This window comes from Hirundo rustica, chromosome 7, assembly GCF_015227805.2.
Source record: "Hirundo rustica isolate bHirRus1 chromosome 7, bHirRus1.pri.v3, whole genome shotgun sequence".
Classification (NCBI taxonomy): Eukaryota; Metazoa; Chordata; class Aves; order Passeriformes; family Hirundinidae; genus Hirundo; species Hirundo rustica.
This window is the reverse complement of record NC_053456.1, coordinates 19150653-19173236: the sequence shown is the minus strand read 5'-3', so window position 1 is coordinate 19173236 and position 22584 is coordinate 19150653. Positions and strand designations below refer to the sequence as shown.

Below are 22584 nucleotides of genomic sequence, written 5' to 3'. Positions count from 1 at the left end.
TGCAGAAACTTTCAGAGGAAAAAAACAAGTGAGCCAACAGAGCACATTTGCTAAACTTACCTATATTCAGCACCTGTATATTCTATACAAGTTCAGTAATCAATGCAGGTTCATTATATTAATTTTGTTCGAGTTTGATAGAGTGTTTCTTCTTAATTTATTTTACTCCTCTTTCAAGTGTAAGCTATTTACTTTTGGAATGTTTTGTGTTTTATGTAATTCAGACATCTTTACTGGACTGATGCAGGGACTAATCGCATAGAGGTGGCAAAATTAGATGGACGGTATAGAAAATGGCTTATTTTTTCTCAGCTGGATCAACCAGCAGCTATTGCTGTCAATCCAAAACGTGGGTGAGTACTGCAGGACTTACCAGAATTATTTTCAATGCTATTCAAATCCAAAAAACCTCACAGTGGTAAATTTTTCAGGAAAGACTAAGAGAATGTTTTTGGGAACTTCCCTTTACTAACATTGCAAAGTTTGTGAGCATGGGAAAGCATTTTAGGATTAGATTTAATATGGATGCCTGTGCTGGTGACAAGGCCAGATGGTTCAAATAAAAATCTCTTTTCTACATTATTATGCTCCCACCAAATTTCTCTGTTACTACTGAAACAAGGAAATAGATGGGAACGTCTCTTCACCATCTTCAAGCAGGAAAAGTCATAGTCTTCTCCGTGGGGAAAAGCAATGTAAATGCACTTGTACATTCAGTAGCTGGGCTTGCTGCAACTTGGATTAAATGGTAGATCATGAGATACTGTGATATTTGCTTCTCTCAGGTGGAGCACAGCAGCACAGGTCCCTGAAATGATGTGGATGCTACAGCTTTATTGTGACTGATGGGTGTTCTTTGGGTATTTATTGTTCAGTGAACTCTCTGTGACCTTCCCAGTTACATCTGCAAAACATAGGTTGCTGAGCAGCTTTTTTTTTCCATTACTGACCTTTTCCATGAAACTCGAAAGGATAATCACAGTGACCAAATTCTGAACCATATCCATTTCTCATTCTGTCCTTTCAGGCTCATGTATTGGACTGACTGGGGAAGGCAGCCAAAGATTGAATGTGCCTGGATGGATGGACAACAAAGACAAATTCTGGTCTCTGAAGACCTTGGCTGGCCGACTGGTCTTTCTATTGATTACTTGAACAATGATAGGATCTATTGGAGTGATTCTAAAGAAAATATAATTGAATCCATGAGACCTGATGGGACAGACAGAATCATTGTACTACATGGAGGTAAGAACATACTATGCAATGAATAGTAATCAAGATGTGTTCTGACAAGCACTTGGGCTTCACAAGTGGGGCTACATCTGGAAGCTTTTCACACATGGAAGTGTTTTCTCCTTTATACAGTGATCAATGGCATACCAGGCTCAGCAATGCCCGGTAACTGGACTCCCTGAATGGAGTTTGGGATCCAAATATGGACGGTGTGGAAAACTGCATTCTTGCTTTTTATGTATACTATTAATCAGTATCAATCAGTGTGGGCACTGAGACATGAAGAGGTCAGGCAAATGAGGATATAAATATATCACTGCATATCTCTTAAAATGAAAGCAATTAATAATGTATTATCTGAAGAACAGCAGTACTGACTGTTCTGCTGGAGATCTGCCTGCTGACAGTCTCTTATTTTGTTCCTTTGAGAAGTAGGCAGTCCATACAGCCTTGATGTCTTTGAAGGCCATTTATATTGGATAGCTAAAGAACGAGGAGAAGTCTGGAAGAAGGATAAATTTGGAAGTGGAGAAAAAGTGAAAGTGCTGACTGTAAATCCGTGGCTTACCCAAGTGCGCATCTATCACCAGCACAGATACAATCAATCAGGTAGGTAATCAGGATCCCAGTCAGCCATTTCTTGCTATGAAATTGAAGTTTGGTATTGATGTCTGCAAAGGGCTTAGTAATCTTTGGATAATGTGTCTGTTAGTAAATGGTATTAGTTTCTGAAAACCTAAAAATGAAATAGAGGCTGACAAGTATTTTCTGCACACCCAAAATGAAATCAACAGTGGAACATCACACACTGGTCTTTTGAGTCTCTAAGTTATGACCCTGTCATTTCTCTTTTCCCCCTCTGTCATGAGGACAGCCATAATATATATTTATCCTGGCAAAGTGCTGATCATTTAATACTTGGAGCAGTGTGTTCCTTGTGCTATATGGGCTCTCAGCAGCCATTGTCTCTCCCTTAAGAATGTGAGGGTGTAAGAAAAGGCAGAGAGAAGGTTTTGGTCTAAATGTGATGTGTTGACACAACTGACTATGGAATTGCCCTGCCTTACCTCAGGAATATGGTGCATTACTTCTTCAAGTCTTTATTGCTTTATCACTTTTCAGTGCCTAATCCTTGTAAAGATGTCTGCAGCCACCTCTGCTTGCTGAGACCAGGGGGATACACCTGCTCGTGTCCTCAAGGGACTCGATTCCTAGAAGGCAGCAGCACGGAATGTGATGCAGGTAGAATAATTTATCAAACTGGAAATGAAAGCAACAGAAGGTTTTCTTTAGGAATACAAATGCATTACTGAATTAGAAGTATGGAGGGATAAGGTAACTGATGTAATAGATATTGGTAAGTCAGCACACCTGGCTTTTATTCTCAGTCATCACTGATTTGTGCTCATCTTGTACATTTTCTTTAATGTCTTTGCGTGTCATTTGTAAAATGGATATAGGTTTATAAATCCAACCAGAGCAGACCCAGCTACAAAACTGATTTTTGTTTTGAAATTTTCTGATTTTTTTTGAAATTCCAAAATATTTTTTGAGAATGCATTGATTTCAGAAGTAAGTATTTCCGACAAATTATGGTTAACAATTTTGTTTACAATTCTGTAAAAGCTCTTACTTAATCAGTATCATAGAAACTTAAAGCTTACAGAACTCAAGAGTGTGAACAGAGATAACTTCTGGGTAATTATACTCTGGAAAGCCTTTTAGGCACTAGAATTTCATGCTTGGTTGTTGCATTGCAGCAAAACCCTCACAGTGCTTCCAGGAGCACAAATCAAATAGAATTTCTCAGCCTTTACTAAGAACAACAGAAATACCACTGCAGGATTTCTATTTCTCTCTAGCTGAGAGTCTGCATTCTTAGCTTGCAGTGGTGTGGGTGGTAGCCAGATGTCCTTGTACTTGTCCTTGGAACATATCTTTGATGATTTGTAACATTATGTCTGGCATGTTTCCTATGGTTAATCTTACCTGAATTATATTCTTTTTGCACTGAAATGGAAAATGTAATTTTTACAATGCCTTACCTCTAAATTTCATTTTTTTAATAAATATTAGTGATTTTTCCTATTGCCATTGGTATGAGCTGCAGAAAGAGGTTATAGTAATATGCAATAGTAAATGAATGTATGAAATATGTGTTTAAATTAGGCATTAATAACAGTGTTGATTGCATTTTCTAATTGCTTTGCTTATAAGAGCTTATTGCTCTGGGGACACTGAATCTGATATTCTTTGCTCAAATTGCTTTATGTAAAATGTTTGGGAATTAAGATAACTCTGCTTGTGCAGTGACCAAACATAGCTTTTGTACATACATTTAGTTTATTTGGCCCTATTGCAGCTGAGAAACAGCCTATAAAACCTCTGCCTTTCCCATTTTTGTACCCAGTTTACTTGAAGGGTGTTTTACCTGTAAGAAACATTGTAGCAACACACTTCCTTCCTCTGGCAATTTTTGGACAAAATACTATGATCTATGTCCATCCTCAATCTACAGCCTATAATAATATCTCAGATCAAGGGCTTTTCCTATCTTAAGTACAGTTTTCTGAGAGTGTATCCTGAGCTCTCACTGAAGATTAGTATGTTTTTTTTTTTTCCTACTTGATTCAACCTTAGAACAATGCTCTTCCTCTATGTGCATTTCCATCCATTGCTTTTCTTCATAAGTGAATGCATTCTAGTTTGGCCTTCTCTGTGCAACTTCCTGCTGGTAGAATGGAAGAGACTGGACAAAAGAGAAAACATTGCTGCTTTCTGAATGGATAGGTTTGAAGAGTGGTGTTGGGCTGTATTGCATGAAAAAAAGAAAGCAAGCAGACACACAGATCTTAAGCTGACTGTACCTACACTCTTCTAAGCTGTTATGTTTTGAGAAGAGGTTTTTCTTCAATTAATTTAAGCTGATTTGGCAGAAAAAAATTAGACACAAGACCAACATGCACATGTGCTATCAAAAATAAAAGTTTTGAAAAGCAGCCCGTGAGTTTGCATATGCAAGATCTATAGAGACAAAGAAAATGCATTATTGATAGTATTTAGTTTGTTGAGGATATCTTGATAATGCATATGTGGCTTCTGAATTTTGCAGCTATTGAATCCCCTCCCACAATGCCACCAGCTTGCAGGTGCATGAATGGCGGAACGTGCTATATAGATGAAAGCAGTCTTCCCAAATGCAAGTAAGTCTATGTGTTGTTAGGGTTGCTCAGACTGGGCTGGTTGAGTCTCATGAAACAATTAAACTCTTTAAAATCTAGTTGGAAACACTTCAGAAGCTGTCATACATCTGCAGTAGCATTTTTATAACAAGTATGGATAAACACATGCATAAGATAAGCAATGTAAATGCATCAGTTTGGGGAAGAAACCCCAAACAAACCCTAAAACCAAAAACCCAGAAAGGCAAACCTCTGAAGATTCTAATAAAATGCTATACCCCAAAATTGTGACAATGGAAAAGTAACTCTCAATAAATGTAGCTTGGTACAGCCAGCAGGTGCCACCAAAGCTCCACTGAGACCAGACCTTCTGACTCAGCACTTTATTTTCACTTTTAGTTCTGCAAATATAGGAGACATACTGTATTTACATACAGTCAGTACTATATATAATTACTGAGCTTGGAGTTAAAATTTCTGGGTTGTAGATAAAGATTTCAGAATATAATCATAAAGCTGAGATCCCAGACTTAGTAATAAGTCATTCAGTCGTCTGTCCTTACATTTACAGATGTTCCTATGGATACACTGGGAATTATTGTGAAATAGGATTGTCAAAAGGAGTCCCTCCTGGAACAAGTAAGCTTCAAGAATATATTGCACTTGACATTTGAGCTGAAGAATGTGTAATGCCTCACCATGATACCTGCTCAGGGTCAGACTTCTAATTCTCTGGGCTCTTTATTGCACTGAACTATGCTTGCTTGAATGTTTTCTTATTCTTCTGTCTTTGACAGCAGCAGTAGCAGTGTTGCTGACAGTCATACTAATCATAATAATTGGAGTGTTAGCAGTTGGAGGCTTTTTTAACTACAGACGAACGGGCTCCCTTTTACCAGCGCTCCCCAAACTACCAAGGTATGTTTTGAAGGCTTTCAGAGCAGGAATGTCTGTGAATGGAAAACGTATATTCGTTTCTAAATATTTCTGAAAAATCTTTTTTTTTTTTTTTTTTTTTTTTTTTTCTGTGTGCTCATTCTGCTGGAATATGGGAAGTACAATCTTGCAGCAGCTCCAGGGAATTTTTCATTCCAGGCAATACCATGGCGTGATCATTATTGTCTATCAAAGGATGACTGTAAAACTCTCTGACATTCTAAATTAGCTTTTAAATAATAAGCAATACACAAGGCTGTTTACCAGATCTAAAGCTGCATATTCAGCTCAAAAAGATACAAAAGACCATAGTTAAATGTTTTCATTTTTTATAAAACTTTGACCTAATTTGAAGAGAACTTTTAACACTGAAAGGCTGTACTCATCTGCAATGCTGTGTTCAGCTGCTTAAAAATATGGCAGGTGTGTACTGAACTTCTGTTTCCAATGCCTGAGGCAATGCCTGCACTGCTGACAGTCATACTGGCATGTGAAAACAGTTTGGTGGAATGTCATCCAAAATATTTGGTGTTTTAAATCAAAGGAAATATATTTGAAATTAATTTGTTTTAAAAAAGATATCAGAATATGATGCTCTGAATTTTTTTACTTCAAACAAATTATGTGTTTTAAAATGCATAAAAGCACATCTTCATAGTCCTTGCACCAATTTCCCAGTTATAGCTCTTAAATCAATCTAATTAATTCACTGTAATCCATGATGCAGAGGAAGCTAAAACTGCTTCCTCACTGGAAGATTACACTGAACTAGTGACACTGAGTGAGCCCAGATGAAAGCCACAAAGATGTTTAGAGGGATGGAGCAACTCTCCTACATAGAAAACCTGAGAGAACTGGGTTTGTTCAGCCTGGAAAAGAGAAGGTTTAGGGGTGACCTAAGGCTGATTTTCTGGAGGTGAAGTGAATCTACAAGGAAAATGGGGAGAGACTTTTTTACAAGGGCACATACTTAGAAGAACAAGTGAAAAAAACTGTATTATAAACTCTGTTTCTGTATAATCTCTACTATTTCTTTTTATTTTTGTTTGTTGATTTTTTTTTTGTTTGGCGTTTTTTATAGTTTAAGCAGTCTTGTAAAATCTAATGAAAATGGCAATGGAGTAACTTTCCGATCTGGAGCAGATGTGACTATGGACATAGGAGTCTCTGGCTTTGGGGGAGATTCTGCTATAGACAGAGCAATGCAAATGGTAAGATTTAGTTCTCAAAGAATTTTTAAAATTGTGTTCTTTTGATGTAATTAGTAGCTTATAGAAGGGAGCCTTTAACTATAAAATGATTATGAGGTGATAAATGTGTTCTAGAAAAAGAAGTGAACAATGATTAATAGTTTCCTAAAATAGCTTTTCATAATTTGAAGGCAAGGAAAAATATAGGATGTTCTTTAAAATAATGTGAATTTTTCCAAGATTTATATAGCAGAAATTAAGTCAATTACCCTCTTTCGTCTTTCAGCACGTTCATGGAATATAAAGGGAATGAGTAGACAAATGACAACATTGTAAGAGGGAACTTTATAGGACCTTGTGTTCCATGGAACAGTTTAAAAATATGTAGTTTTCAAAACTAGATGGCATGTTAGACTATTCAGAGGTAAAACTCAAGCCTAACCACAGGATTCACTATTTTTTGCAATACAGGATGGATTTGACAATTTCTTTATTTATAAATTTTAAACAAATTATGTTTAACACTTATGGGGACATCGTAAAGTGTACCTCGACTTCATGCATGTTTCGTTATGCACATCTAAGAAACAGCAGATCCCTGTGTTATTCCCGTTTGCCACAAGAAGTACAATGTACAAACGATTTCTTACTTGTAGGAAACAGATCATGGATATGTTTGAATAGTAAGCACTTGCTGCCAAGTATAAGGTGGAAACTCCCTAAACTGATGGTGAATAGATATGAAACGAAACAGCTAAAGAAGATAAGCTCCTAGTATAAGTATGTGACCTTTGCCTAGATGAAGAAACACAGTCTTTGTTAAAATTAGGCAGCTTGTGTAACAAAACATCCACATGAACATTTCAGTAAACACTGGAGAAATAGCTTTAGGCTTGTATATTGTACCCCAGATCTTTCTCATGCACAAAGAACTTGACCCTACTTGGCATTTTCCGGTCCCCTACTGATGTTCAAGCCATGCAGTTGTACACTACCAATAACAGGTGTGGATCCAGACTATCTCTACTTACGTGGTGTTAGTACTCCCTGTGTATTCAGAGTATAAACAAAAAATCGTTATGTTCACTGAAAGAATTCTAAGGGTTTGGTGTACAGCAGTGAAGAACTGTGAGATGTGCCTCCTAAAATTTTAACATCATATATGCATGGCAGATGTTGGACATTTTTCAGTGGGGCTATTCTAATCTAGTTTGAGGGAGCTGACAAGGGTTTACTGTGTTATAAAAAGCCATATTCTGGTAGCAAAAAGAATGAATCCATGTGGCATGAAGCAGTAGTTTGTGAAAATGAGGCAGTTTTAAGGAACTAGCTGCTGTACTATTCCTGTGCTATTCCTTGCTAGTTCTGTCATGAGGTTGTGTCGAAGAGCAGGACAAGTGAGTCTGGGTGGCATTTTGTTTTCATTATCTTCTACGTGATGTACCTCATTTGACATAAGGAAGGGGACACACTTACTGCTTTGTCTCAAAAAATACAGCAATCTCCTTGCTGGGACAGAATGAATGAATCCCATTCTTTTATATATCAGCTACTGCTTATTAATTTGTATGTAATTTTGAAGTGTCTAAATTAAAATATTTATTTGGATATTACTACTTCTTTGTTATCTCTTCCCTGTTGAAGGTATGATTTGTGAAGGTCATCTTTCCTCATCCTAAAATACTTTGAGTCAAGTATTGAAAAATGTGTGGGGGTTTTTGTCCATCTAGGAAATGGGGTAATATTGGAACAATCAGTAGTCCAGACTGCTAGGAGTAAAAGTAAATTGATGTTGTGATTTTAACAGATACCAGGTTTTGTCTAAGCTTATGTGAAAGTAAACGTGTTGTTTCCCAAGATGAAGAGTTTGACTACACATTGATTCCTCTGAGTACGGAGGTGTTTATTCCACTGCAGTTGTTGGGTTTTTTCCTCCATAGAATGAAAACTTTGCAGTGGAGTCGGGGAAACAACCAATCACATTTGAAAATCCAATGTATACAACCAGAGATGGTGGAGCCAGCACAGCTGGTGCAGTTACAGTCGTTCGGCCAACACTTGTAAGATAAATTTTGGCTCGACTTTCACCTTTCATTTTCCCTTATGACCACCTTTTCTTCTTTGAAGAATGTTGATTTTCTTTCTTCTCCTACAGGTAGCAGCAGCTGGTAGTGAGAAAAATGAAAATTTTGAAAATCCTGTGTATTCCTCTGTGATATCTACCAGCCCGAAGGAAACTCCTCAGAGTACAGATGCACCTCTGGTAGGAAATAAAAATTCTCTGAGGCTGCCTTGTTTATTTTCTGCTCCAGATCAGAAAAATGGAATTGTTAGGGAAGCTGCAGCCAACTTAACGTAGTTTCATGTCCCTCAATAATTTCCCTTGTGTTGTTTTCAAGACAATTTTTTTCCTCTTATGTCCTTGTCTGGAATGATAGGCTTCCATGAAGTAATTTAGTCAGTTCTGTTGCCTAGACTTTTATGAATACTTCTTTAGGTGAAATAACTTGGTTATCTAGCAAAAAAAAGAAATTTGGGTTCCATGCTTAGAATTACAACATAGTGATGGAAGGACATCCATCTGAAGTCACTGAGGTAGCAGTCAATACATATGAAATCCAACACAGTAATGGCAGTTTCCAGAGAAGTTGTGAGAAAAATGTATAAAGCTCTAATATTTTTTATATTCCAGGAATCGAAGTGGAGTTTCTTCAAGAAAAAAAAGAAACAAAACACTAATTTTGAAAACCCAATATATGCGGAGGTATTGTTTATATTATGTAATTCTATTTTTCAGCTAATGTACTGCTGGACTTCGTTTTGCATTCATAGGATAAGGATTATTGGTAGATGCTGCTGTTGTGTGGAACAGCACAGAAATTCCAGTGCAGGTTAGGGACTGAAGTGGTTGTGAGTTGTTACCAAATGTCATCATGCACAATGAGGTGTTGAGCAGACTCAGCTCAGGCGGCACAGCTGCTCCTGACATAAAGCATTAAAGCTTTATGTCAATATAAGGAATAAGTTTCTAGGATTGTTTTTAATCAGCTATACTATCTGAGGTGAAATTAGTATATAATTTTGTTACAGGTGGTTTTGCAGAAATAATTTACACATGAAGTTTGAATTTAGGAGCATTTATTTGCTGTTTCTGAAAGTTAATGTTGGATGCATGGTGCATTAGAATGTAAGGTTTGATTTTATGATTATTGTTTCAGATGGAAAAGGAGCAGCAACAGGACACAGAAAATGTCCCTACTCGTTCTCCTTCACTACCTCCCAAGATTATTCTGAAAAGAGACCAACCACTAGCTTACACAGCAACAGAGGATACATTTAAAGACACCGCCAATCTTGTTAAAGAGGACTCTGTGGTATAACTAGGTAACTCATTTAGGGAAAATTAGACACATCCATTTGCACATATATTTTTTATAAACAGAAGAGTAAGGTTCACATTCAAATGCTTTATAAAAATGTATACATCTCTTAGCCAGTGGCTGGAGATGTACATTGAAACTATGCCTTGGTTTTTTTGACAAATGCCAATTTCTATTTTTATGAACAATTATCGTGATGTACTATATGTATATCTTTGCACTGAAGCTGTCTGAAAGTAATGTTATAAATATATTGTACATTTGTAAATTTTTTTAAGATTATCTTGTTCAGTGATGTTGCTAGTAGAAATTTGTATGGATTTGATCATATATTTAGGGCTAAATTAATTATATAAACGCTTAAAACAAAAAAAAAGGAACCAAACAAGGCAAATATAGAAACTACTGATTTACAGGGTCTTTAGGGTGTATCTTTTATAACAGCACCTTTTAAAACTTCTACTGGTGCTCTGGGAATCTTTTCCACCTATTTTATATAGTACTGTATATCAAAATGGGTATCTCTTTATCTTGTGTTAAACAAAAGATGAAAGAGTCAATGCAACATTATTATGCTGAATAGTTACCTGTGCAAAATGTTGGTCTTACAATATTTTAATTGTCTGAGATAAATTCCTCACAATCTATACGACACACACTTTTCCTCTAGGTTCCAATTAACACAATTCCATTAATAGTGTTCCTGTGAAGACTGAATATATTTAGATTTTGATGCCACAACTACTTAATGAGCTTTTCTCTTGCTCATCAATGGAATACCTCTGTTCTTGGCTGGAGTCTCTGGAACTAATTTGTACTATGAAGTAGCTAGGTTTCTATGATAGCTTATTTCCAAACAGCAAAATATGAAAGATATTGGTTCATTTCAGTAATTCTTCAGGTTTTTTTAATGTGAAAATTTAATTTTATTGACTATTTATTTCCTGAGGTGGATATTAATAGAAAGGGAAACAATTTCTATAATGCAGTCTTTGTAGTTACGTGGTTGTTCTTATAACCTTCCATCAGAATATACTGTTGATCTTTTTAGCTGTTCTATTAATTAGACAAGATAGTTTCCACAACATGAATCATTTGAGAGAACTCCAATTACAGGACCATGTTCTTCAGCATTCCTGGCTAGCTACTCGTATAAAAGATTCCTGAAGTTATAATCATTGAGACTTTTGCTATTTGATTGTTTTATATCTAAATTCTCAAAATATAAATGATTTCTAATTAGAATGCTTGTAATTACATTGTAACATATTTTGATTAGAAAAGACAACTGGAAAATTATGCTGCTGAATAAGTCTAATAAACATATTATTTTATCACATGCTTGTTCCATAATTTGTGTCAAGGCTCTATGTACTTTTTTCAGTTGTGGAGACTTTGTGGAAACATCAACGCTTTAGGTAAAGTCAAATAAGAGTAGTGCTTACTGCTTTACACAACTGTCTGAAGTTCTTCATGTAAGATGTTGTCTTGATACTGACATTGTATCTCTGTAAGTGGGAAAGCTGCCCTATGACACACACTCAATAAACTGGCCCTTGAAACAGGAAACTCTTACTATTGACAGGCTGACAATTGAGGCAGTAGGGACATAAGTGATTAAAACCGTATTTCAATTAACTTTCATATCTGATGTCAGAATTTGATGCTTTGATTTTGTTTTTCTTTAAGTATATTATGTGCTTCTAGAAGCATTTTTTTCTGAGTGCATGAATGTAGAAAATTCCTTAGAGTCTGCAAGGCAGCAGACACATCTGCAACACAGCAGACACATCTTTAAGAATTTCTTAGAGATGCAAGGTGCTGTTCTTAAGGAGAGGATTTACAAGGTTTTTTTAGAGGGAGAAGGCAGGCTTGACCCTTCCAAAAGACTTGCCTGCAGTTGCATACCATGAGAAAAAGTCATATCAGATTTGGGAATAGTCTTTGTCAGCACAAAGATTTGGAACCAGTGTTGGTGAAAACTACTAATATGTCAGCCATGTATCAGAAATACGTTTTTCCCCCTGTAAGAATTTTAACTTTTCAGATATGGAGGAAAAGAGTCCCTGGGTTATTCTGTAGTTAGGCAGTATGTAGGTTTGGTTGGTTAGCATATCTGATGGTGAAGAATTCCTAAGCTTCAACTAGGACTCCTCCTCTCAGTAGCATTGCTATTGGGTACCCTCCTGATTATCCACCCTTCATCAATGTACGCTTCTGATTATGTAAAATTTAGGGTTTGGTACTTTGTACAACAGAAGATTTAGATTATACCCATAACTTCATTTTTCACTTCTATTCTTTTTCCTTTATCAGGACAGTCCCTGTCTGTCAAGAATACCCAAATTCTTAAATTTTGAACTCTTTCTGTTTCAAAGAAAGCTGATTTTTAGAGATTTCACCAACTATCTGTCATCTGCAACTATAGGGATGATAAATTATACCATTAATTTTTTCATATACATTCTCTTTAGAGCTGCCAGGCCGGACAAAAAGATTTCTCTCCCTGCAGGTATTTATTGATAAATGAAGTAAAATAATTTTTTTTGATGCCATTTGCTAGAGACTTCAATGAAATACCTAAAGCTTACACACTTTTTACATACTGTCCTGTTTTTGCACATTGCAAACACACAGACATGCCCTCTCACACACAATGATGAAACTTCTTTTCTTATGTTTGGAGTTCTGACCTGCACATGGTATTTTTTTCAAGCTTAATTGAATTGCACATTAATGATTAATCACCAGCACAGCACTTTAGCAAATAAAACCTTTACCCCTATTTTAATATCTCTAGGAGCACCAATTTGTGAGCCTCTGGCCAACAGCTTAAGAGATTGAAACTGTACAAAAGGCTCAGGAACCTCAATTAATGTTTTGCCATTCTGAACACGCTCTGTACAACTGAAAGAATTTGCTATAGCTTACACTAATGGCCTATTTCATCTGATAAGTGAAATAATAATCCTTTTAATTTGCAAAACACACAGAGGATGAAAGAAATATGAATGCATATTGTTTTTGTATTTCCCCCATAAGCTGTGCTAATATTAGGAAGAATGTTAAAATACACATTTTGATACTCTGTTTGCATAGAACAGTAGAGTTTGATTTTCCTAGAATTGCATATCTGTAAAATTGCTTGTGGGTTTTTTTTCTGCAGAACTGAATAATCAAGTGGTCAGATACTATAATTGTAATTTCTGGAATATGCTGCAATAGCTAGAGGTTGTTATTATCTGGCTTCATATCTTGTGTGAATAGTATTAACTAGCTTTGTAGCTGAAAATTTTATGAATGCAGATCCTATAGAGGTATAATTTCTGAACAACAGCCTTCAAAAACAAGCTGGATTTACAAGCCTACCTGCGAACTCAGAATTTCAGGTAAGGTGGGCTGAAGGATGGGGAAAGTGTCTTTTGAAAAGAATTTTAACAGTCTAGTAACTGGTAACAAAGAGGACATCTAGTTTTGATAGGATAAATATTTATTTGTGCCCAGCTGGTACTGTTTTCATACTAGACATTAATTAGAACTCCATGAACTGGTCTCCTGCTCTCTGCTGGAGCTGGAAATGTAATATGCAGCAGCATATCAGACAAACAGCTTGGGGCATAGGAGAGAAACAGCCAGAAGAACTTTGCATCCCATCCAGCTCTGTATCGTGTCCTGGGGTACTTTGCTATCAGGGCATGTTCCATGCATTTTATGACATTAGAAATATTGTAGTCACACAGTCTTTTCACTGATGATCTTTGGGCTTTTATATCTGTAAACAAAAGAATAATCCTGAAAGCATTTATATGCAACCTCTCTGTGAAAGTGTTCTTTATATACAAAGATTTGGCCAGAGCTTCAGGCTTACTTTAAACTACTGTCTCGAGTGCTGAAAGCAGTATAGCTACAGCAAAGCAGAGACAATAATGGCTGCAAAACACCCAGAAGTCCAATAAGCAAAAACCTCCCTGGCACATACTGTGAGCCAGATGTTCCGTACGGTATGTGCTGTGTCACACTGCACTAACTCTTCAGATATCACTAACCAATAAATGTGGCATAAGGTCATAGCAGCTCATTCCCACTGGGCATCCTGCCTGTAAGTATTGAAGGACTAAGAAAGGTAGCATGACCTCATATCTCACCACTCTCATGTGTGAACTAATATCTCAGGCCTCATCTAATATACACAGAGTAAAGAGCAGTCAGTGATGGATCCTTAATGAGCATTAACGATGTCCAGTAAATGTTCACAGAATCACAGATAGGCTGAGGTTGAAAGGGACCTCTAGCACCAAGCCCCACTACTTAAGCTGGATCACTTAGACTGTGCTTCCCAGGACATGTCTAGATAGTTTTGAATATCTCCAAAGATGGGGACTCTACAACTGCTCTGGGCAACCTGTGTTAGTCCTCAGTCACCCTCACACTGAACTGTTCAGCAGGAACATCCTCTGTTTCTGTGTGTGCCCATTGCCTTGAGTCCTATCCCTGGACAACACTAAAAAGGACTTGGCTCTGTTGTCTTTACAGCCTCGGCGGAGGTATTTATATATGTTGATAATATCCCCCCCTGAGCTTTCATACAATCCTTTTTCTACTTACATTCAACTAAATATTTCTCTCCATAGGAGTCCCTGATCTCAGGAGTCAGTCTGTTCCAAAGTCTGAAGAGGTGTTTCTCAATGACATCTGAATTGCCTTCTTCTGTCTTAAAAAAACCATGCTCAACAATGCTTACTTTCACTCCAAAATGCTGCATTTCTATCCTAGAAGAAAAAAAAAATAAATCTCCCTGACCACCCAATAATGGCACAACTATGAATCATGAGTAAGTTGAAAATCTGTTACATGAATATTTGAGACTTAGATTCTTATCTTCATATGTCAGAATTATTTTGAAATGCTCAAATTAGCTTCACAGCATAGTGTACTTGTAATGTAAAAGCAGAGCAGACAACTGAGGAAAAAAAAAAGCAGTGTCAAGTAGATTCACAACTCTCTGTATGGTTTGTTGGACTCATGCAAAGGATGTAACAGCCAGGTGCATCTTAGTCATATATTTATCATACTAAAGCTTTTGACAATTTCATATACTGTCAGATCATTTTAGTTCACAGCAACAGCAGATTATTAAAGTGTCTGAGAAAAAGTAAAGGTGAAACAACCCCAACAATTGGATTCGAATTTTATTCTATCCTATGATTAAATGGCTATGGTTAAATGATTAAATGTTACTGCAATAAAGGCTAGTGGATTTCCTCATAGCGTGGTTCCCTCTGTAATTTCAAGTTGCAGTACAACTCCTTTGGGGTGGAAACGGCATCTTTGTCTTGCTGGGCAGCTCCAGGGACCCAGGCAGCCACATTCTACAGTGTATAAAGGAATGGACCACATGTACATTAGCCATTAGTTTTTATTTCTTTGGGGTATACACGTTCTTTGAGTAAGTACCCATAATAGTTTGAAACCAGCTTTCCTAGTCATTCTAACTCATAGAGACTTGACTCACTGACCTGGGCCTTAGCTTTCTAGAACCAGTCTAGCAGTCTGGAAACTGGCTTCAGCAAAGGGAGCTCAGCTTAATTTTCTGAAGTTGCAATTACTTTGGTAGTGTGGTTGCTGTCTGGAATCGCCCAGCTCAGATTATCGTGGAGAATTAGAGCAAAACATACAGGCAAGTGTAACTTGCCCAAGGAACTGGATGTCTGACCAGGCTATATTGTTGACTTACTTTCAGGTATGCACTGGATTCACATGCCTGAAATCTGCACACTAACAACTTGTCTAGGATATGAAAATTTTCAAAGTGCAGTTCCTTGCTGGGTCTGTCCATAGTACTGGAGACTGAAATCTTAAAAAAGTAACCAGTCCTCTTTTTTTCATTTTCTTCTTTAGGCAAGATTTCCAGAGAGGAATCAATATGGGCAAACACACAGTCACTGTTCCTCAGCACGTATGGAATTTTTTCTTGGATTCATGCATGAGTTTCTGGCTACTCACCGTAAGGTGTCAGAGAAAGCTTCCATGCCCCATTTGGACAGACTGTAGCCACCCCCTACAAAAGCCATGAGGCCTTTGGCATTAATTAGATTGACAACTCTTCCCTCAGCTTTTCTCAGAAGTGGCAGGAGCTTGAGTGTGATTTCAATCAGTCCCAGCAGGCTAACATCCAGGACTGAATGGAAGTCTTCAATCCTCAGCCAGTCAGTGGGTCCTACGGGTGCTGTTCCTTCAGCATTGCTCACCAAACCGAAAAGCCCTAGGAGGAATGCAAAACCATTTATTTCAGCATATGGCAATATCTCACCCTGGAGTATCGTGTGCATCGGGAACCAAGCACATAGTCTGCAAAATCTTCAGTGGGATGAATACAATTATCTGGGGTTTGCTTGGATAATCTACTGTGTACCCCTGGTAAAATTTGCTGAAGAATATGGGTAAAGTGTTAAAGGAAAACTATTTTGTTTGGAGATATGGGCCATCATGCTGGGCTTTATTATCCAGATCTGCTCAAATATGTGGACTCCTAATGCGCGTTTGTATTCTTGTGAAAATCAAATAGTCTGCATAGAAGTGGAGAAACTGATTTTTCTGGTTTGGGGTCTAAAGGTCTGAACCAAATGTGTAGAATTAGTCAATGCTTCTAAAGATAGTAGCTTTAGCTCTGTGTATTTATAATACTGCTTTACTACCTTTATAAATTACTCGAGGTTCTTTAGATAAATAGTGACGTTTTCAAGAGTTTGCTGAGGACAGCCTGTGCCTGAGGGGAGAGGCTGAAAGTCCAGCACCCAGCCTCCATAAAGAGTCTCACGCACTGAGGTGAAAGCATTAGCAGTGGTTGTCCTGGCTGAGAATGTGTGGCTTTCTACAAGTTGGGAGCAAGAGCCTGCTGGATGGGGTAAGTGCTAATAATTCTGTTAAATTTGCTCTCAATCTCTGCATTTAAGAATGGTCTGGAATACTCATGATGAGGCCAAAACATTTTACAAACTTTGAGGAGAAACTCTTGTGGTAGAAGATACATGTTTTACTGTTTTAGGTGCTTAATTTAATAATAAGCCTACTTAATAAGTTGGTATAACTGGTAGTTACAGTACTGTGGTGCCCTTTGGTAGCCTTTAGTCTGAGCTATCAGTGCTGATAAATGTGTATTGCCACACTGAATATATTTACCACGCAGATCTTTTTACCACCCTTTGCCAAACCCATCACTGAAGTCTCATAGGTATCCAAGGGTAAGTTCTTCCTCTTTTACAGGAATGCTCAGAGGTTTATGGCAGGGGTAGTGAGAGCTACCTGTGTAACAACTCAAAGAAAACTAGCTGAAATTGCAATTGTTTAACTGCTACACTGTCAGAGTAATTGTTGAGTACAATGAAAATGTCAGACTTACCCAGGCATGCAAAAATATACTCTTCTGTTTACTAGAGAGGGGCTGCAGAGGCCCTGAATTAACCACTTTTAGTTGAGTGGGCTGAATTTGTCAAGAAAACTTTCTGGTACCAGTTACTACCTTCCTTCCACTGACGTTCTTCAGTTACACCAGGAAGAGTTTAAAAAACACCTCTGGGAATGCTCTGATTTTAACAGACCAAGCAAGTAGATTTTTAGGCATCCTATTGGTGAAAGCAATGGGCAGCATTGCTGGAGAGGATGAACTGAGAAATGACAGAACTGAGGAGTGAATGTGTTTCATCAGTAAGATTAAAAATGCCTCTGCAGTGAGTAGAGAGGCAACAGAACTTTTAGTTAGACCAGATTTGGTTATATTGAATTATCTTTCTGAGAAGTTGCCTGTCACTTACCCTTGCCAGCTGTCTGTTCAGTCACAAACACCACAGCCCTGGCAATGCTGTTGGAGTCTGCTAAGTTCAGATTCACTGTCCTCAGTGAGAGTGAAGAGCAGGACCGTAGCTCTTGGCTTCCTTTTTCTGTGGCACATGCAGCAATGACACAAAATCCCTTTTTATCAAGCCATTTAGCCAGTGAGTTTCCCAGTCCAGTGTCACAGCCTGTTATGAAGACATGCTTTCCATTCAGATTTCTCACTCTGTATCTGTCTCTGATGATCCAGTAAATGATAAGAGAAAGTATGGAAGCCAGAATTGCTATGTGCAGTGAGTCTGAAAGTGAGAGCTACAAGCAAATAAGTTAATGATGTAGAAGTGCAATGAAGCCAATGTGCTCAGCTAACCCTCCAACTTCCTGAGACACAGCTCCTGTAAGGGGGCTTTGTTTCTGGTTGCAGCTCTTCCAGACCACTGTACGTTAGGGGAGAGCAGGAATAGGAATTTCGGCACAATGTGATTGGGATCTATGAATAATATGCACCTTGACAAAACTTTCTGTATCTTTTCAATAGACTTTCACTGTTTGCAACCTTTGCTGACCAGACTTTTTAGTCACCTCTGCCCTTTAAGGACATTTCAGACTGAAAGGAATGACCTTATCAGTTCCGAAACTTCTTTTTTTGTGGACAATGGTCATTATTTATGCTGATAACACAGAGAGAAATTCCCCTGGGGAAAAAGGATGATTCTCTTTCACCACCTGTATGATGCTATCCAGGCTGCTTTTCTAATCTGTAACGGAAGCAGAGTGACCCCAAGAACAACCCAAGAGAAGTGTAAGGTGCAGCAGTGGATCTGATTTGTTATGTGACTTCTGTTGTGTGACAGTGAGTGATTTGCTCTCTGCCCCTTAGACAGAGTAGACTTTGGGGTAGTGCCTGAGTCTTCTGTCACTTGTTGGCTGTTTAGCAGTGATACACAGCACAGCAGAACATGCTTTATAGGAAGTGTGTTTGCATGAAGAAATGTGGAAATGCATGGAGATATTGCCCTCAAAAACATTAAAAAAAAAAGGAACTAAGGAAACTCACGGTTTCCTAACTCTGTTGGGAAGGATATTGTTTGCTTATTACAAAATGTTTTGATAAATGTAGAATACAGTTCTTGCATCTAAATTCTTGATAATTGATTACTAGTTTTCTATTTGTAGTTTGGTTTTTATAAGAACTAAACCAAATTATTCATTAAAGCCAAAATTTATGGGACATCCAGTAAGCATATTCCTGACATCCTGTTAAACTTTTTTGCAGGTTCTAAGTAGTCACCTAGGCTCTAGGTACCTACATATTTGTAGATGTGCAGACATCAAACCTTTAAAATGAGACATTTTTAAAGGCTGAATTCTGTGTAACATTATTTCTATCTCAAGACGTATATTAAAGGAAGCTCAATGTATTAGACCTGTTTTCTAGAGCCTGTCGGTTGTTCTTGTTCCTACTGAGTTCATGGACAGATTTGCATTTATTCTGATCATAGATTTTGCTGTCACCTCACCAAGTAGTTATGGAAGAAATTTCAGAATCTGATAGTGAATGAATGTTGAACTCTCATTAAATAAATAAATCGGTTACAAAGCTAATAAAGTATAACAAATGACAACATTCATTACCACTTAATGATCGTAAATTGAGTGCCTCAGATGACTCAGATGACTCCGAGACTAATGCTGATTTTAAAATATTAAGCAAATAGGCAAGAGTTTTCTTCTCTTTCCACTGCAGTTGACAGGAGGTATTACATGGAATTCTTGGGATGTTTGCACTGCTTATTTTAGTGGCCCATCTCACTGTTGTTTTGAGGCTGATGTAATCAGCCTTCCAGCTCAGGTACTTTGCTTAGACACTTGTCTTTCCTGCTGTGAATGTCCCTGTTAAATTAGACAAGGATTGCAGTGTTCCTGAATGTGTGCACTTTGAAATAATCTTTGCAATTTTTCACTGTGTTGGTGACATTGATTTTCTGAGAGAACTCAGAAAGTGCTCTGACAAAGTGCCACTACGATTATGTGAAAGCACTCAGGCTAATGAAGGCTTTTGTGATGTAAAATAAAGTCTGAAAACAGAATGTTTCGCAGCAGCTGATCATAGATCCCCCCAGTCCATTTGCAATGATGTGCCAGGCAATGACATTTCCTTTGGCTGCCCATTTAGAATTGGGAGCAGAGCTCGACACAAAAAGAGAGAGAGAGTGGTGTCAGCAGGCTCTGGTAACACCACAGCACTAAATCACAGTAAGGTATTTGGCAAGCTAGTGCAGTGATATATGTACATAACTTTGGGACTCACATTTCCTTTTTTCCAATACAAAATTAAACAAAATAATGAGAGTTTTGGGCAAACAACCTAATTGAAAACAGGACCTGTAAATCACATCTTCCTTTCTTGGCTGTGTTGTAGGGAGGAAGCAGTGGGCAGTGAGCTTGCACTACTGGACAGCGAGTTAAATTTGAAACTGGGCTCTGTAGATAAGTCCTGGAGTGTTTGGCCAGGGTGCCAACCTGACTTCTGTAAGGAAAAGCCCTGGGATAGCTCTGGTTAGTGTTTGCCACTGTTTATGTACCAGTAATTGGCACAGAAGCTCTGTAGGACAAAAGGCTCTAGGGGAGACACCTGAGAGGGCAACACTGTGAAGTCTCCACTGCTCCTCTTTGCCTGTCAGCCCTGGGCCAGTGTTACTGAGTCTGTAATTCCTAACTGCCAACTCTTGCCACGTGCTAGTGCTCCTTATCACAGTGATCTGAGCATCACGGGAGGTTTTGCTCTGCTGGAGCCTTCCACCACTGTATTCTGCTAGATGATGGCATTACTGCTGGGAGGAGCTTGGGGTCAGCACCAAGAGAAACAGTCTCAGTTAAAGTTTTCTTTCAAGAAAATCCTCTAATTCTGTGAACCTACAATGTTATCCAAAGCATCTCATTTGATAATTGTGAAGTTCTACAAAAGAAAAAAAAAAAAAAAAAAAAAAAAAAAAAAAAAACCACAAAAAAACACACAAAAAAACCCCCACGCCACCTGGCTTCCAAGATCATATCGATTTTGAAACAGCTGCATGGAGTGGCAGAGTATTTCCAGAGAAAATGTCAGCATGATATTTCAAGATTTCAGGATTATTGATGTATGTTCATAAATATTGCACTTGGATTAATAATGTAGCCAGTAAATAGCTAAAGGCAAATTCCGTTTTCCATCAAACTTTGATATTTGCCTGGCAAATTGAGAACTAGCGTGATAGAGCTTGCCTTCTTGTGCCTACACCTGTGCCATTATAAAAGCATTTGATTTTAGAGAAAATCAGCGTGACTGCATTGAGAGCCCTCTAAGATACCTAGATGACTGCAAAGTACAGCATCCCTCTGCTTCTCTGCACTAAAGGAAACTGGAGTGCATAGACCCCATATTGAAGGGGCTGTTTTACTCCCACAGCAAGTTTGCTCATGCCAAAGAATTTCAGGCTGGGTTGAAGTCTGTGGTCTGTTTGTGCTGTGGATTTCTTCACCCCCACCGTGCAGGCAGTGCAAAACTCCAGAAGTCAGTGCTTGCAGTGGGTAGAGTCACCTGCCAGGTGACTGAGGAAGAACTGCCAGTGGGAAATTTAGGCACTGTGGTTCTTCACAATGAACATGCATATAGCACTCAGTAGAAGGTTTAAATGTATCAGGCAGTGCACTGAAAGATCATCCTGCAGCTCTCCAGAGCCACCCTTCCATAGCTACAAACCTCTAGTTTTCAGTTAATTAATTGAACAAATAGGCAGGCACAAAACATCAGATCTCTTACTCTTAGGTGAGATATTCCTGCTCATTCAGAGGTTTGCATTTGTTTCACAGAAAAGAAATGCTTTTTTGTATGCTGTGTAAATATGTCAATGTGATAATTTGGTTTGTGATCAACAGATAATTTAAGATCTTTGTTAATGTGTCACCTGAAAAAAATATACTTCCAAATTCTCCTACACAGCATTTTGTAGGGAGATGAATGTTGTCTGGTACGGTGAGTGTTCAGCATGATTGTATCTTTTTTGTATGGCTTGCAATTCATGTTTTTACTACAGCATCATAAAAGCCCCAGGAAAACAAAACCATTTAAAATCTTAGGTCACCAACCCAGTATTTGAAAATTGAAGTAGGGAAAGACTCCACATGTTGGGAAGAGCACTTCTGAGTTAGCATTTTATTCAGACCATGTAGGTGCTAAAATAAGCAACAATTATTAAGATTACTCTAGAAAGGAAGGGACTGCATGTTCTCGTGTCTGTGCACTAGAAAACAAATGCTTAGCTCTCTTAGATATCCTGCAAATGCATATAATAGTTACTGCTCACTATAACAATAGACACAAGTTCTACTCACATTCTGGGGAGACATCTGCAAGCTCAGTCTATACCTCCAGGTGCTCATGAGTTGCCTTCACCAGTTATTTCCGGTGTCAGAACATAGAAACAGCCCAACTGGCTCATAAATTTGCCAAGACCCTCATGTTGGTTTAAAAAAAAAAAAAAAAAAAAAAATCTTATAAATTCTGTCTGGTGATACTTTCCTGATTGATGCACATCTCCCCTTTCCTTTCTGTTGCTAATGACTTGTACTGTGATCTGTCTATTTTAGGGACGTACTTGGTATTAATCTTCTGGCTATGTTCTATGCCTGCCTCACCTACCTATGTCGTATACGCATTGCTGGCTATATATAGTGATTTAAAGAGCCTGGAACTCTGTCAAAGCTCATTAAGGAGAACTAATCTACTGAGCTGAAAGGACTGATCTTGTCTTGATATCAGCTGGAGTCCTTCTGTTGATTTAACAGAGC

The 22584-nt window shown here is 38.0% G+C and overlaps 2 protein-coding genes across 2 annotated transcripts in view; one reads left to right on the top strand and one right to left on the bottom strand.

The window, feature by feature from the left end:
• LRP2 (LDL receptor related protein 2) overlaps positions 1-11225 on the top strand; it is a 119858-nt gene extending 108633 nt beyond the window's left edge. Inside the window, exons 68-79 of the mRNA XM_040069821.1 lie at positions 225-353; positions 1028-1248; positions 1669-1845; positions 2359-2478; positions 4349-4439; positions 4990-5057; positions 5216-5336; positions 6436-6565; positions 8485-8604; positions 8700-8807; positions 9237-9308; positions 9763-11225. Coding sequence (XP_039925755.1) covers positions 225-353; positions 1028-1248; positions 1669-1845; positions 2359-2478; positions 4349-4439; positions 4990-5057; positions 5216-5336; positions 6436-6565; positions 8485-8604; positions 8700-8807; positions 9237-9308; positions 9763-9924 — 1519 coding nt within the window. The 3' untranslated portion in view covers positions 9925-11225. The remainder of the gene's footprint in view (positions 1-224; positions 354-1027; positions 1249-1668; positions 1846-2358; positions 2479-4348; positions 4440-4989; positions 5058-5215; positions 5337-6435; positions 6566-8484; positions 8605-8699; positions 8808-9236; positions 9309-9762) is intronic.
• A 2220-nt stretch (positions 11226-13445) lies between these two features.
• Positions 13446-22176, bottom strand: DHRS9 (dehydrogenase/reductase 9). The gene is made up of 5 exons (XM_040069900.1): positions 22129-22176; positions 17736-18066; positions 15928-16186; positions 14530-14693; positions 13446-13696 (listed from the first exon to the last, which is right to left on the bottom strand). Exons 1-5 carry the CDS (start codon positions 22174-22176, stop codon positions 13446-13448), a joined length of 1053 nt encoding a protein of 350 aa, XP_039925834.1.
• Between the last annotated feature and the right edge of the window lie 408 nt (positions 22177-22584).

What these genes read in the sequence shown, in the direction of transcription:
- DHRS9 (XM_040069900.1), bottom strand. Translation starts at nt 22,176, where the DNA reads ATGAGCACCTGGAGGTATAGACTGAGCTTGCAGATGTCTCCCCAGAAT. An exon ending in TGAACAGACAGCTGGCAAGG is followed by an intron (nt 16,187 to 17,735) that starts GTAAGTGACAGG and finishes CATTCCTCCTAG; the next exon opens with GGCTTTTCGGTTTGGTGAGC. An exon ending in GCTTTCTCTGACACCTTACG is followed by an intron (nt 14,694 to 15,927) that starts GTGAGTAGCCAG and finishes TTTTTCTTCTAG; the next exon opens with GATAGAAATGCAGCATTTTG.